At 45.8% G+C, this 16298-nt stretch overlaps 2 protein-coding genes across 3 annotated transcripts in view; one reads left to right on the forward strand and one right to left on the reverse strand.

The window, feature by feature from the left end:
* Positions 1-555: 555 nt before the first annotated feature.
* On the reverse strand, positions 556-6013 carry CETN2 (centrin 2). The gene is made up of 5 exons (XM_053579828.1): positions 5894-6013; positions 4806-4964; positions 4349-4477; positions 1892-2029; positions 556-1151 (listed from the first exon to the last, which is right to left on the reverse strand). Exons 1-5 carry the CDS (start codon positions 5894-5896, stop codon positions 1062-1064), a joined length of 519 nt encoding a protein of 172 aa, XP_053435803.1. The 5' UTR covers positions 5897-6013; the 3' UTR covers positions 556-1061.
* A 186-nt stretch (positions 6014-6199) lies between these two features.
* The window catches only part of NSDHL (NAD(P) dependent steroid dehydrogenase-like), a 29056-nt gene continuing 18957 nt past the window's right edge, over positions 6200-16298 (forward strand). The window contains exons 1-3 of one of the 2 annotated variants that reach the window (XM_053579830.1): positions 6239-6305; positions 10498-10545; positions 15961-16075. In XM_053579830.1, the coding sequence (XP_053435805.1) occupies positions 16004-16075 (72 nt within the window). In that variant the 5' untranslated portion in view covers positions 6239-6305; positions 10498-10545; positions 15961-16003. Of the gene's footprint in view, positions 6306-10497; positions 10546-15960; positions 16076-16298 lie in introns of both variants that reach the window. The other variant, XM_053579829.1, reaches the window with a different exon arrangement.

The raw sequence follows: 16298 nt of genomic DNA on the forward strand, positions 1-16298 counted from the left end.
GTGAACAAAGGAACATTCCATAATTGTTGTTCACTTTCCATTCCCCCTCATAAGTCCTAGCTTCCCACTGTTATCCCAGAACAGACTTTAATGCCACCCACCAGGTCCTCTCTTTCCAGTAATCCTGTGCAGGGCCAGGAGGGCGGCCAGACAGGGTCACTGAGCCCAACCTGACCTCAAGAGTCTAGGAGCCACCATAACCACATAAATTCACAGAAGCTGACTGAATCCATCCGAGCATCAGAATGGCCTCACTGTCCCTGTTTTCTGCAAACACAAATTACCAACAAGACTCTTCTTTGGCCTTATACTTTGTCGACACTATTTTTAGGGCATCATTTAGGCTTAGGTAAAATGGAAATTCTACTAGTTTTACAAATCCACAGGTTCCCAAGGCTATAATTCATGCCAAGAAAGTAGCAAAGGAATATTTCATTTTCTGTCCACAGGCTGCTAAGGATTTTGTATCCAACAGACTGCCTTCAATACAATGGTTGAGAAGATAAACTCATAATCAAGGCTAAAGAACTCACCCTTAGAGAACAAAGGCTGAAACTAAGAAAGGTTTTATTGTTAAAACAAAACAGCAGTAACACACATCCAAATACCAGTGCTAGAGTCCACTCAGTTTTGTAAGAGAGAAAACTACATTCAGGTGTCAACTAAAAACTGGAACTACTGAAGAATGACCACTGCTTGTGGTGACACAGGTACAATATGTGCTTGTCTAAGAAGTCATTCTGTGTTTCCATGTAGATGGGAATGCAGGGAAAGAATGAAACAATACAAGGCAAAATGGCAGGTGCTCAAAGCCTAAGACCCCTTCTCCACTCTAATGTGCTCTTGTTTTATGTCTGAAAATTAACCAGCATGTCACTTTACAAGAAACTGTAATATCAAAGAACACTTAGACAAAAAAGTCTAAAATAGATTCAAGGTCACTACTAAACTTATACAGGGAGGTCAGTGAGGGAAAAATAGTTTGGGTTCTCAAAAGCCAAATCTCACATAATGGCAGGCACTACTGTCGCTGCATGTGCTTGCAGTAGAAGACGCCGGTCTCAGTACAGGCTGGTCTTCTTCATGATGCGCAGGAACTCCTGCTCACTGACTTCACCGTCTCCATCTCGGTCAGCTTCATCAATCATTTCCTGCACAGCAGTAGGATCCAAGTTGGATTAATTCATAAACTAAACTAAAAGGTGATTAAGCAATAGACTTTAATAACGCTACATGAAAAGATAATTGTAGCCCACTCAATGTCAACATGCCACTTTTTATAATACTTATTTCCTGAAAAGTTATTAGAACGCCCAGTCATACTTTATCATATCATCTGGAAGATTGAAGATCGTCGTGACTAGAGGGATCCCTGAAACTTAAACTAGTCAAGTAAAATTGTACATGTGTACATTTTTCTGGAAGCAAGGTTCATAGGTTTGTCAAACTATCAAAGGAGAATTAAGTTGTCAGCAGAAGGACAAGAGTATGCTAGCTTTCCTTCAAAGAGGTGCTCACATCAAAGAAAATGTAACTCAGGAAAGTAGCAAAGCAGGGAGACGCAGTGGCTCACACCTGTAATCTCATCACTCTGGAAGATCAAGGTAGGATGATTCCTTGAGCTCAGGAGTTTGAGACCAGACTGAGCAAGAGCAAGAGCCCATCTCTACTAAAAATATAAAAACCAACCAGCTATTGTGGCAGGCACCTGTAGTCCCAGCTACTCAGGAGGCTGAGGCAAGAAGATTGTTGAGCCCAAGAATTTGAGGTTGCTATGAATTATGATACTACAGCACTCTACCCAGGGCGATAGAATAAGACTAGCTCTTGAAAAAAATAAAAAAATGTTGAAAAGGCCCAAAGGTAAATCCCAGTCTGACACATCACAAACCTGCAGCTCCTCATCAGTCAGGTTCTCACCCAACTCCTTGGCCACGCGTTTCAGGTTTTTGAACGATATCGTCCCAGTTTCATCATCATCAAAGAGCTTGAAAGCCTTCAGAATTTCTTCTTTGGTATCTTTCTCAGACTTAACGAGTAGAACATAAAATGTGTGAATAGGGAGATGTTGTAGTTTCTCATGTCCTGCATCCCCACAAATACCTGGTCACCCTTTCTTTTTCAACAACATAACTTGGGTCTAGATTAGGGTTTAGGAAGCCCATGTTTGGCCTTGGAGCCACGTCAGGCAACCTAGGCCCTCCAATTCAAAGAGATATCTGTTCCCTAACTATCACCCTACCCCATATCTACTATTTCATAACTGGCAAAAAGAGGTGTCTGCTTAGTGCACAAGCCAAGAAGTCTTGAGAAATAGGCACAAGGGTTTGTTTTGGGGGCCCGAAGTACCATAAGTCTGGTGCAACTGCTGCCTTAGCTGCTGTCTGTTCACATGACTGTTGTAACAGGTAGAGGCTGTGGGCCCCTGCAGAGCACCAGGGCTTGGCTTTTCAATTTGCAGCATCAGGTATCACCAGGTATCTGCACTGGTTGCTCCTGTGTTTTTCTTTCTCTTGTGCAGAACTTTCTCCAGTTCTAAAGCCAAGGAGGGACTATGGAGAACTAACTTCTCAGCTTCATTCCCTAACCTCCACCCTGGTCCCATATCACCATGTGGCCTTCATGATATAATGAGTTCTGGGTCACAAAAGATGAAATATTATCCAACACAGAAAAAGATTCAATAAATTATTATAAACCCAGAAATTTAAAAGTAAATATAAAACATTGTACCTAAAACATTCTGTCTTTACAAAGCAAGAAGAAAATAGATTCATTTTGAAAATATAGGAGCAGGGGAGAGGAGGGTGGAGGGTGAATGGAGGGAGGGTATTTGGTGGGATCTCACCTAATGTGCACAATGCAAGGATACATTTCAAAACAACTAAGAGTATAAATGTTTTACCACAAAAAAATAAGTGAGGTGATGGTTATGTTAATCAGTTTGATTTAAGCATTCCACATTATATATCAGATCATCACATTGTACCCCATAAATGTATAGTTATGATTTAATAAAAATTAAATTTAAAAAATAAAATATAGGAACAATGGGTAGAGTTAAAATTGTGGTAAATTTACTGCTTACACTGGTAGAAGAGTGATCCTCTTGTGTAAGGAAGATGCAGGGAGGAAAGGTAGGGTTATTTTACTTGTTATTAGATCACAGAGCATTACTGGAGCCCCAACTATTCTAACAGAAGAAGAGAGTAAAATTTCCAGGAGCTCAAACCCCGGACATTCCTGGAAGGCACCTGCCAGTAACTAAAGATAGAGAGAGCCCCTAAAATGAGCAATTTAGTAAGTGACCTCAAACGCAGGATAGCTTTACTAGGTGGTTACAGGATGTTGGGCCTCCTGATCTCTAACTGGGTCCACAAAGAAAAATGAAGGTATGATTAGATGATTTCAAAACAATACAACTATTAGATTAGGAGTGGAGGTGTGGTTGTTTAATAACACTGGAGGTAAGTACAGAACTTAGTCATGCCATGGAAAACATGCCTGGGACACTGATGTAGTTACTTTTCTACAGGCAAGTACAGGGAAGATGAACCATGCTAAAAGGAGGCCAGGAAGCCAACGAAAGAGCAAGGCCTTACTTAGTTTTTGGCCCTGTAGGAACAGACTTCCTAGTGGGGTGAAAGCTTATGTTCTCTTGGCCCTTTCAACCATTTAAAAGGGTGACACCTCAAATACTAGGGATGGATGAAACCAAACTTAGAAGCACTGAAAAATCATATCCCTATTGCACCAAAAGCAAAGCACAACTGCTGAAGTAAATACACCTTAGGCTGAGGCTGCTCTGAACAAAAAATTGGAGAGAGTGAGTTTGAAATTTAAAGAATACGGACTTTGATGTGCTCTCACCTAACAGGCACAATGTAAGGGTATATGGCACACCTCCTGGGTGAGAGGCACAACTACGGCATGGACTTTACCTAACCAACCCAAACAATGTAACCCAATCGTCTGTACCCTCATAGTAAACTGAAAAAAAAAATAAATAAATAAACTATATGAACTTCATATTGTCAAAATGAGACATTTAAAAATTACTGGTTTTATAGGCTTTACCACTTATGCTTAACATATTAATGTATCAGTCAGAGAAAGACAACTGAAAAGTGACAGCAGCACTTTTACTACCTTACAGAGGGTAAAGTGTCTTCTGTAACTTTGTGACCTTGAAGAAAGCCAAAAAGAACTTATTCATCTTAATTCTCAGTCATAAGTAATACCCTTTGTCAGGTAAACTCTCCAGTTTTTATTGATTTGTCTTCAGTGAATTCACTTCCATTTCTAAATTCAAATATGGAAAATATGCATATTGTTTTAGCTAACTTACCATTTTCTGAGTCATTACGGTCAAAAAATCACTAAAATTCATTTTCCCTGTCCCTTCCTTATCAATTTCACTTATCATCTTCTTGATTTCTTCTTTCTTGGGTTCAAAGCCCAGGGCCCTCATTGCCACCTATAATGAAAACAGGATTGTCTCAATATGAACATCTAAACCTAGCAGGAGCTGAAATGACACCATTGAGAGGATTAAGCTAGCATCTCACACAATAACGTTAAAATGATTGGGGAACACTGTAACATTGATCTAATCAACACCTGTGATCAATTTTATTTAATAACACTGGCAGTTAAGTACAGACAAGAAAACAGAGCACAGTACAACCTCCCTGGTTACTTTTTGCAGGGAGAAGAGGGCAAAAGGAGTAGAGCAGTGACAGGGAGATGACAAGGAAGACGCAGAGGAAAGGCCAGGCAGTATAGCAGGAATGTGCGGAGCTTGCCTTAAGTTCCTTAACATCTATGGTCCCAGTTCCATCAGCATCAAAGAGATCAAAAGCTTCCCGGATTTCCTGTTTCTGCTCTTCAGTAAGCTCAGGCTTAGGACTCATCCTTTTTCGCTGGGCACTTGATGTCATGTTACCCTTCTTAAAGTTGGAGGCCTTTACACATTACACAAAGAAGCACAAAATTATGTAATATAGTCCATTGTTAAAGTAAGACAGTTACAGACACCCATATCTGTTTTTAAAATAGTTTATCCAAAGTAATTCCAAAGCTTTGCTAAACAAGAGAGATAACAGGGTTTTCTGGAAAGAACAATGAATCTTTCTAGGAACTTTATCCCCCCATCTTCTTTACAATTGTTCCTAGAAGCAAGGAGATTTCATTTGGGTCTTTTTAGATACCTCTTATCGAAAATCATCCTGAATAGCTAGTCAAGGAACTGACTGTGAATAACTAGAGATAATCAGCTCTCCCTAAATGAGAGAATCCTGGTTCTGAAAACGACCTTGCAACTTCCACTCGCCAGTACTCCACTTGCCAATACGTACTCGGACTTTTTGATTACTTCCAGTGTTAGTAAGTTTTTAACATGTATACTATCACTTTCGAGTAATAAAACTCAATGCATTGGGCACCTCTGTGACTTCTCCAAGCAGCCTGAAGCATCTCCTGAAAGCCCCTGTATTTAAATTGTAAAATACATATTAACAGTCAGAACACAACAAACCTCCTCCTAGTTCTTTGCGCAAACTCTGACAAAGAGAGACAGCCAGGAAACCAGGTTCTGAGAGGGGTCCAGGCCAGTGGGGAACTAGAGGGTTCTTTTACCCAGAGAGGACCACGGAGGGGAACAGGCAAGGCCAGGGTACCCAAAGGGCGGGTGAGGACCTGCTGTGGGTGAAGGGGAGGCATCCGGGAAGCGCAGGCCCAACGGGTGGCTGGCGTCTTTACTGTACCCTTCCGGAAAGAGCTCAAAGGAAGGAAAGATGCGTCAAAGCCGGGAACCGCTCAGGCGTGGCTGGGAAGGGGCCTGAGAAGGGCTTCGCCTTTAGGTGCAGGGAGCGACCAGGAGACCAGCACTCACCATAACCAACGAACTCCACTGCCGGTTGTTACGGCAACGAACCTATACACTAACTAGGAGCCGTTCCCACTGCGCCGCGCGCGCGGCCCCGCCCCCCATGGCCGCCCGCGCCCCGCCGCCGCCGCTCGCCATTGGCGTAGGGTCGGAGTAGGTGGGGCTAACCTGCCAACTCTGGGGCCCGGGGCAGAGGGGCGGTGCGCTGTCAACCGAGACCTAGCCTCATTGGGTAAGATCACACTGCGAGCGCCGATTGGCTTAGCCGTCGCCAAACCGGACCAATCCTCTTGGTTGAGGAAGCTCGGCCGATTCTCGGCTCACGCGGGCGGGGAGAAAAAGCGAAGTTTCGCAATTGGAGCTCTGTGGGTGCCAGCTGCGTGCAAGCTGAGACTGGACGAAGGGAGCCTGCAGACAGGTAAGAGTGGTGCCCTAGCCTTTGGAGGATGCCTTGTATCGGCGACAGGGCAGGGCCAGAGGGTACAGGGGCTGGTCGGGGTGGCCTGGGTGGAGTCCTTTACGCTGTGGTCTAAGACTGGGTTAGGAACGGAGTGCATCGTGGGGACTGTGCTCTTGGTGCAACTGAGACCCAGAGAGGAGAAAGGGCATGCTGAATGTCATGGCAGAAGTTGTACAGCTGGGACTTAAAAACAGAATCTAGCTAAGGCTCTTTCTTTGAGGGTATCCCTCCGAGAGTACCCCCAGCTTGAGTCGGATGAATAAGCCCCCAGACCAAGTTTCAAGAAAGGATCGATTTAATTATCACCTGGCTAAAAGCATGCCAGGACTGTGAGCTAGGGACCTTGGGTACGGACTTTAAAAGGAGTGAAGCGATATGAGTGAGTATGAGGGATTGGGAGAGGTCATCAGAGTATACCCTTTGACACCCAAACAGTCAAGGCAGGTAGGGAGGAGCATTCCAGGTCGAGACACTCTTCTGAGCAAAGTTACAGGCTTTTTGGAAGCGAGAGATATGCTTGGAGAATTGCGCATGCAAGGCTGCGAACTGTGCTGGAGCTGCAGAAGTGGAGGTCAAGAGTCTGCCGTTCTAGTCCACTCTGTGGCTTTTCACCGTCACCTGCTTCCCTTTCAGGCATTGGGGCAGTAACTTAGGGAGGGAAAGGACAAAGCCTAAATTTTCTCAGGCTGAGAAAGGCCTGAGACTTGTCAGCACCCCTTACGTGGAAATTCTGCCCTTTGCCTTATCCCGTTTGAACAATAAACTAGATTCAAACATTTGAATCATATTTGACATTCTTTCCCTGTCCGCTCCCCCATATCCATCGTCCAAGTTCTATCAGTTCTTCCCTTGAAATACTGTTTCTTTCTCTCTTTTATCTTGGATGCTTCTCTCCCAATTGAGGCTTTCATTATCATCATTCACCCAAGTACGTCAAGCCGGAGTTCTTATCATGGTCTGCAAAACCTGGCAGGACATCATGAAACCCCTACTCTCCTCTGCCTCCTCTCCCCTGATTTGCTCCAGCCCTAGGACACCTGCTTTGCTGTTGGGCCTCACGTGCCAGGCACACTTCTGCCTTGAACTTAATGCTCTCGCTGTCCACTCTGCCTGCTGGGCCTAAATCTTCCCCTTCTCCAGGTCATTGCTTGGCCTCAGTGAGGCCACCCTAAGCATCATACTGAAGTGCTGCCACCTCCAGTACGATCAAGCCCCTCACCTTGCTCTATTTTTAACTCAGTACTTAGCACCTTTTAACCTACTGTATATTTTATTTGTTTTGTTCTTTGTTGCCTCTCCACTAGAAGTCAGGCTCTCTGAGGATAGGCATGTTTGTTTTGTTTACTCCTGGCATGCCAGGGCCAGGGACAGAGGAGGAGCACATACTTGGTGTTTGGTAAGTCTTGGTCAGATGACTGCTGAGAAGCCCTCGTTTCCCACCTCTCACCTAACTAGGACCCCTGCTCCACCAGGCCATACTTCCCAGTGAACAGCTCAGTCAGGTCAGCTCCCTGCTCTCAAACCTTCGGAGGCCATGGTCATGGCATAAAGTCCAGGCACTTCAGCCTGGCAGAGGAGCCTCCTGCCCAGTTTTGTCGTTGGTCACCCTTCTAGCTTCCCATCCCTCCAAACCCTGCCTCTCAGTCAGTCTACTCGCAGAAGACAAAAGACAAACTGAAGTTCCACCCAGTCTGTGTGACCTTGGGCAAGTCACTTGGCATCTCTGATCCTCAGTTTCTCCTCTGTTGAATGGAACCAGTATGGTCTATCTGACTGGATGCTTTTGGATCTTAATAGGATAATGTGTTCATATGCAAAGGAGCCTGATGTCGGGCAAGTCTTCAGGCAATATTACAGATGGCCCTTGAACAAGACAGGTTTGAACTGCATAGGTCCATTTACATGTGGGTTTTCTTCTGCCTCTGCCATACCTGAGGCAACAAGACCAACCCCTCTTCTCCGTCTCCTCCTCAGCCCACTTAGTATGAAGATGACAAAGATGAAGACCTTTATGAGACCCACTCCCACTTAATGAGTAGCCAGTGGGCTGGGCGCCTGTAGCTCAGCAGCTAGGGCGCCAGCCACGTACACCAGAGCTGGCAGGTTCAAATCCAGGCGTGGCCTGCCAAACAACAGTGACAACTACAACCAAAAAATAGCTGGACATTGTGTTGGGTGCCTGTAGTCCCAGCTACTTGGGAGGCTGAGGCAAAAGAATCACTTAAGCCCAAGAGTTTGAGGTTGCTGTGAGCTGTGACGCCATGGCACTCTACCCAGGGCGACAGCTTGAGACTCTGTCTCAAAAATAAATAAATAAATAAAATGAGCAGCCAGTATACTTCCTCTTCCTTATGATTTTTTTTTTTTTTTTGAGACAGAGCCTCAAGCTGTCGCTCTGGGTAGAGTGCTGTGATATCACAGCTCACAGCAACTTCCAACTCCTGGGCTCAAGCAATTCTCCTGCCTCTGCCTCCCAGGTAGCTGGGACTATAGGCGCCTGCCACAGTGCCCGGCTATTTTTTGGTTGTAGCTGTCATTGTTGTTTAGCGGGCCCAGACTGGATTCGAACCCGCCAGCTCAGGTGTATGTGGCTGGTGCCTTAGCCGCTTGAGCCACAGGTGCCAAGCCCCTTATAATGTTCTTACTAACATTTTCTTTTCTCTAGCTTACCTTATAAGAATACAGTACGTAATACATCCACAAAACATGTCTTAATCTACTGTTTACATTATCAGTGAGGCTTCTGGTCAATAGTAGGCTATTCATAGTGAAGTTTTGGAGAAGTCAAAAGTAAAAACACATGGATTTTCAGCTATGTAGAGGATCAATGTCCTGTAACCCCAGCTTTGTTCAAGCATCAACTGTATTTCCCGATTTGCTTTTACCATCCCCCCACCTGACATGCCCAGAGCTTGAAGCTTATCCCATATCTCTCCCCAACACTGCAGGCAGAGTGACCTTTCTGGTCACAACACACCCGTCTACAACTTCCAGGGACTCCCCTATCTCTCCCCCAAGGTAATTCTTAGCACGGCACATAGCTCCCGTGTGTTCTCAACTTCAGTCCCAATCTGGCTTCACACTTACTCTGACACAACTTGTCACAGTTACCAGAATGTGCTAGCTGTGTGCCATAACTTCATCCTTCCTACTTCAGCCATAGAGTTCTTCAGGACACCCTTGGCCGCTGTTAGACTCACTCTTCTTGGGCCTTTAGAACTCAACTTAGGGGCTGCCACCTTGGGGCAGGGTCCCCTGAGGCAGCAGCCTGCATTGGGGCTCAGGGCCTGCCCTCAGTAGAGCACAAATGCGCTTCTTTGGTGCTTTGCCACTCCCTGTCTCCCACACTAGACGGTGGACTTCTTGAAAATTGGCATCATGTTTTAGTCAGTTTCTGCCTAGTAGCGGAAAGCATGTGATGACTTGTGAATGAGGGAATGAATGAGGTGACACTTAGGGGACTCTTTTTATAAGTTTTGAGTCCCCTTTTAACCTTGGGAGTTTGAGTCTCACAGCAGCTCTGAGGCGTTCTACAAATGAGGCCTCTTGGCCAGCAGCAGGGGCATAATTCAGCAGGTAGTCACTTGGACCCATGCTCTGTTCATGGCTCTCTGCTGGGCTTCCAGGGCCTCCCAGCCTTGTGGGGCAAGATAGGCGTGGAAAACAAGTATGGCACAGTGTGTTAAGTGTTAGGGCAGAACATAAACAGATGCTGAGGGAGCAGCTCACCTCTCCCAGGGAGGGGAAGAAATTGTCACAGGGAGCAGTTGAGGCAGGGCTTAGAGAATGAGGAGGAGCTCACTGTGGAGGAGAGAGGGAAGGTATTCCAGACAGAGGGAACAGCACAAGCTGAGCTCCTAGGCATGCTGTTGGGTTTCTGAGTAGTTTGCCACAAAATCCAAGCTGGGGACTTACTGTGTCCTAAAAGTAAATAGATGAACAAAGACATGACTGATGGAAACACTCATGCCGCAGGTTGGTGGGAGGGCAAGGTCAAGCTGGATCGCCCCTATGTAATAAGGGCCCAACTGAGGCCTCTGAAGAGACTTGGCCTCCTATCCAGCGGCCTCACTGGTCTTAGTCCATGTATTTTCTTCCTCCTATCACATCTTTGAACTCTCAAAGGTAAGCATTACTTTTGTTCTCACAGAACTCCTGCCTTGCAATATTTTCTCAAAGAAATGTATCCAGAATGAAGGTATGTGTCAGCCTCAGGTGCACCCCCTCTTTCCACCAGATCATCAGAGCCAGGCTTGCAGAGCGCTGAGCACGAGGCACCAGGTGATCGGAGGCAGGAATCCTCTTTTACAGTCCCAGGCTCAGTTCCCCGTATAAGGAAGACAAAGAAAGGTCTGAAAAACATTACTTGGCTTTCCTTGGATAACCATGCTCTACTGATGGAGGAGTTTGAGAGCAGTGTGCTCTCTGCCCATGAACTGAAGTGATAAGCTCTCAGTGGCCACAGTCCAGCTTCCCACACTGGCCTCTGTGACAGCCAGGGCTCTGATGACCTTCCCCTTTACAAAGAGACCTCACTAACACTTTTTAAAAGGAGGAGACATTGTTATCTCTCTGTCTAGTGTAAAACAAACTGTCCCTTCCTTTGTCTCTAAGAGTCAGTGGTTGGGAACTTTTCCCAGCAGGAAGGAGGGGACTGGGCTAAATCACGTCTTTTCATCGAGTCTTATTGGCAGCTTCACCAGTTCTTTTCCTGGCTTTTTCTTAGCCTAAGACTTTGTCTTAGTGTATATACAAGGTGCACATACTAATTTTTAATGAGTTCAAATACCTAACATGTTAAAGGAAAATGACTTGATGCTTCTGATATGTGAGCCCTCACTGTCCACCAGCCCCCAGAACATTGCTCTTTGGGGTCTTATTTTCAATAGTTCAAGGTATTTTTCTGTGTATGTGTTGTAAAGTAAGCATAACAGCAAATGTACCATAGTAACCATTTTAGGTACACAGTTCAGTGGCACTAAATACATTCCCATTGTTGTATGACCATCACCACCATCCAGCTCCAAAACTTTCCATCCTACCAAACTGAACCTGTCCCCCAGTCACTCCGCACTCCACCTCCTCCAAGCCCTGTCAAGCAGCATTCTACTTTCTGTCACTACGAGTTTGATAACGCTAGGTCCCTCACATAAGTGAAATCCTACAGTATTTGTCCTTTGTGGCTGGCTTATTTGGCCGAGTGTAATGTCCTCCAGGTTCATCCATGTTGTAGTATGGCTCAGAACTTCACTGCTCTTTCTGGTTGAATATTAGTCCATTATGTGGCCGGACCACATTTTGTTTATCCGTTCCTCTATCGGTGGGCACTGGGGTTGCTTTTGCCTATTGGCTATAGGGAATAGTACTGCTGTGGACGTGGATGCACGACTGTCTGTTCGAGTTCCTTCCTTCAGTGTTTGGGGGTACACACTCAGAAGGGAAATCACTAGATCGTATACTGATCTCTTTAAGTTTTTGAGGAACTGCCATGGTGTTTTCTATGGCAGCTGCACCATTTTACAGTCCTACCAACAGTCCACGAGGGTTCTGCTTTCTCCACCTCCCACCAGCACTTATTACCTTCTGTTTTCTGGCTTCTGATGATAGTCATGCTCATCCCACGTATGAGGTGATATGGTGGATTTGATTTGCATTTCCCTAATGATTAGTGATGTCAAGCATCTGTTCACAAGCTTGTTGGCCTTCTGTAAAGTAGATCTTCGTTGGAGAAATGTCTGTTCAATCAGAGATATTCCTGATCACTTTAACCTGAGTATGTATGACAAAGTGGGTTTAGGTGAGCAGGCAAGGGTTGCCAGTGGGGTTTGGCTCATTCTCCAGGCTAATGCTAGATACCCCACTCCCTAGAGACAGCTAAGCTGTCACCAAAGTTCTTATATGACTCATAATATTTACAAACTTTAGAAGAATTGGTGTATAATTTGAGACAAATTAGATTTTGTTTTGACAAGAAGCTGGTTTGCTGATAATAGTGTGATGATTGAGCACTACAGCTCCATCAGAACAGGACATGTTTTGTTCTATATCCTACATCCTGCTGTAGCAAATGAGGAGGGACACAGACCCTAATTCAGGGTGTCCAACCTTTTTTTCTTCTCAGTTGTACATTGGAAGAGTTGTCTTGGGCCACACAGTAAATACACAAACACTAATGAAACCTGATAATAAAACATTTAAAAGAGGTCCCTGCATAATTTTTGTGATATCTGCCACCACAGATATGCAAGAAACTCCTCACGTAATCTGCCCACGTAGTCAGTGGGCCTCAGTTTGGACACCCCTACGGCCAGGCTTTTTCCTTTTCCTACTAGTACAGGGGACCTATGGGTTTGGCAGCTGTGCCATCTGAATTTCAGAGCTATAAATAATAGTTACATGTATGTCCTGGGTCTACTGTGACAAATGATCACACACTGGGTTTTATTTTTTATTTTTTTGGCCGGGGCTGGGTTTGAACCCGCCACCTCCAGTATATGGGGCCAGCACCCTACTCCTTTGAGCCACAGGCGCCACCCACACACACTGGGTTTTAAAACAATAATAATTCATTCCCTCACGGTTCTAGAGGCCTAGGGAGGATCCTTCCTTCCTCTGCCAGCTCCGGGAGCTCCAGGTGTCCCTGGGTTTGTGGCTGCCTCTGCTGCATGTGACTTCGTCCTCTTCTCCCTGTGTCTCTCTTCTGTATGTCTCTCATAAGATGCTTGTCATGGGATTCAGAGCCCAGCAAGATCATCTTCCCATCTTGAAATTCTCAACTTCATTACATCTGCAAAGATATTTTTCCTATCAGGGCACATTCATGGGTTGCAGGGATTAGGACATGGACAGATTTCTTTGCACCCAATACAGCAGTCTAGACTGTCCTTACATGTCAAGGTACAAGCCACCCTCGTGTTTCTTTGGAGCCCTGTGTACTTTCATTGGCAGAGAGCACCACTGGCCCCTCTCCTGAGGGCCGTCCCTGTGCAGAGGGTTCCACTCACTGGACATCATTCTTGTCACCTGATTCATTTGAAACAAGTGCTCTGGTGCCCTGAGTGTTAACCTGTGGAGCATGCTGGCCACCTCAGTGCCAAAAGTATGCCCACCCTGTGACTGTTGCAGGGATCACAAGTGAAAAGGCTACTTACTTTCCTCCCCATCACTAGAGGGGTTCAGAAATATTTTCATCATCTTCCGACACTGGTCCATTCTTTCCCTACTTCTCACGCAAAGCTGGAGGCTATGCAGCTCTAATTTTCATTTGGAAGAGCTTAGTAACGTGTATGATCAGTCATGATGCTGTTCCTTGAATGAGTCAGTAAGGGGAGTAGTTCACCAGTGAATCTCAGTCTGTCTTATGGCCTCTTCACATCCCTGTCCCAAGCTCCCGCTGCATGTACACTTCACTAGCCAGCGTGTGGTCATTGAGGCAACTCTAGGAATTAGCCTTAGGCAGGACCTAGGAGCCATGTCCAGGACAGACAGGACAGCCCTGCCCACACAAGCTGATTTGGCATGGTAGTAGGTAAGGCAGGAGAGCGATCCAAAGAGGGCCACAGAGGAGGCTTGGGAAGGGTGGCTCTTGCAGACGAAGTAATGTTTATGACAACAATAAAATTATCTGCCTTTAATGGGGTGTTAAAAGGTACTTGGCACTGTGCTGTGGGCTTTGCCCAGATTTTCTCATTTAATTTTATTTAATCCTCGTAATGACCTTATGAGGCCATTCATTTGCTAGACTAGGAGCTGCAGGTTCAGGGCCTTTAAATAACACTTCCAAGGCTGCCCTGCTGGTGAGGTGTAGAGCTGGGATTTGAACCTAGGCAATAGGCTCTGGGTTCATTAATTTATTGCCAGCCACATTGGGCAGTGGTGTGATGTGTGTTTTTTGGCAGGCAATGAGGGTGAGCAGAGGCTCTCAGGAGCAGACTTCTCCAGGGAGTGGAGAAGCCCAGTTCAGAGACCAGATGTGATGGGGCTCCTTGCCCCTGTGAACTCCATCTGCCTTCCTATCTGCTCACACATCTGAGTAGCTGGGGAATGGGATAAGACTCTGACAGTGGGTGCTTGTGACTGTAGCACCACTGGACAAATAAATAGGAGAGTCATGTGCCCCACTGGAGCTCCCCTATGCCACATGGGAGTATGTGTGTGTGTGGCAGGGAGCAGGAAGTGTGTGCGTGGGTCAGCAAATGTGTAAAGGCCACTTCGTGCTGGGCCTGTGCTTCCTACTCAGGAGACAGAGTGAGCAAAGCTTTGGTGCAAGGCGCCAAAATCCTTGTTCTTCAGCTGTTGTGGTCCTGACACACACTGAGCCAAACCTCAGCCATGTCTTTTTAGGGCGAGCAGATAACTGGGCCCCGGCAATGTAGAGGAGAGTGTGGGGAAAAGGAAGGGAGGGGACAATTGCAGGACTAGAGGTTCACTTTGCTTGTTCATTACATGCATTCTAAACAGGGCCATGGAAGAGTTTTAAAATACTTTGTCCTGATAACTTTCACTATGAGTTCATAAAAGTGCTCCCCCAAAATGACTGCATCAGATGTCGAGGTTCCTAACATCCATTTCAAGGCCATTATGGCCCTTCAGCACGCCCACAAAAATCAGCTCCCAGCAGGGACACATGACCACGCCCATGTGTGAAAGGTGGCAAGGAGTATAGAACTCACTGAGAGCGTGGGCCTGGGCGGGAGCGGTCACAGTGTTGCCCGCCGCCTGCTGCCTCCTCCACAAGTGTCCTCTGAATCTAGCCTTTCACAAGCAAAGTTAAACTTTTTCTTGTCATGGGTTTTGCCTTTTCCACATGTTAGAGCATCTGTAACCAAGTAAATTGACCACTACCAAGAAAACACAGACACAAAACTAGCTGCTGCTTTGTGTCTCTGATTACTGCTGGTGGCTAAAGAGGGGCATGTCCCAGGGGCTGTCGCTAAAGTCGGACTCCTCTGGTAACCTTGTCAGACTTTGTCCCTACTACCGCCTGCTTGTGAACTGCTGGGTCCCTATCACACTCTAACCACTTCCTGAGCATTACTGACAGCCCCAGTCACTCAGTTCTTCCACACACAGGCGGGGTGCCTTAACTTATCCGACCAAGAGAACCCATGTCCCATTACACTCCAGACACCCCCCACCCCAGAATTCTATGCCTGACTTCCTGGGGATGTGCCATGAGTTCATCTCATCAATGAGGAAACTGCGCTGCAGCCAACAGAGGTGACTAGAGCAGATTCACACAGTTTACATCAGGCCCTGGACTTGGGCTAGGCCTCCCCAGGCCTGTGCACCGCCAAGTTCAATGGGCACCCTGAGAGAACTTGAGGGTAATTGGAGCACATGCGTGCCATGGAAAATTATGTAACACAAAAATGAGGTGATTTAATAGACGCACCCCTCTGCCTCTAATCCAAGTGTACGTGAGTGATGGGCCCACTGATGCCTGCCTAAAAGAACAGCAGACCTCATAGCAATGTTAGCTGTCCTTGACCAGGGAAAGCCATGGTTCAGCTATTGCTGAAAACTCCAGGGAGGATGGCATCCATTCCAAACACTGGCAACTACAGATGTCTTGGCTTATACATTAATGTCTATCTCTAAATATATCTTTAAGAAAAGAGGGGTTGATTGCAAACAGAAGCACATTTTGCACTGAAATGGAGCAAGCAATTGGTGAGCCAATGAGGAACCTGGATGCACAGACGGGTTTGACCAAGGACCTTCCCAAAGTGAGTACTGACATGGAAAAGGTTAGTCAAAATCGGGTAAAGGGAAAGCTGACATACATACAGCAGCAAGCTGTTAATATTTACCTATGAGTTAAAAGTTGTATCTGTACATTTATTAATATTAAATCAATCAATGTTGTCTATTTTCATATAAAATATGTAGCTTATTTAACATGTATCAGTTACTTATTGCTGACAATCAGAAACAACATTAGAATACAAT

The sequence above is a fragment of the Nycticebus coucang genome, chromosome X (genome assembly GCF_027406575.1).
Source record: "Nycticebus coucang isolate mNycCou1 chromosome X, mNycCou1.pri, whole genome shotgun sequence".
NCBI lineage: Eukaryota > Metazoa > Chordata > Mammalia > Primates > Lorisidae > Nycticebus > Nycticebus coucang.

What these genes read in the sequence shown, in the direction of transcription:
- CETN2 (XM_053579828.1), bottom strand. An exon ending in TAGATGTTAAGGAACTTAAG is followed by an intron (nt 4,478 to 4,805) that starts GCAAGCTCCGCA and finishes TTTTCATTATAG; the next exon opens with GTGGCAATGAGGGCCCTGGG. An exon ending in CCGTAATGACTCAGAAAATG is followed by an intron (nt 2,030 to 4,348) that starts GTAAGTTAGCTA and finishes CTACTCGTTAAG; the next exon opens with TCTGAGAAAGATACCAAAGA.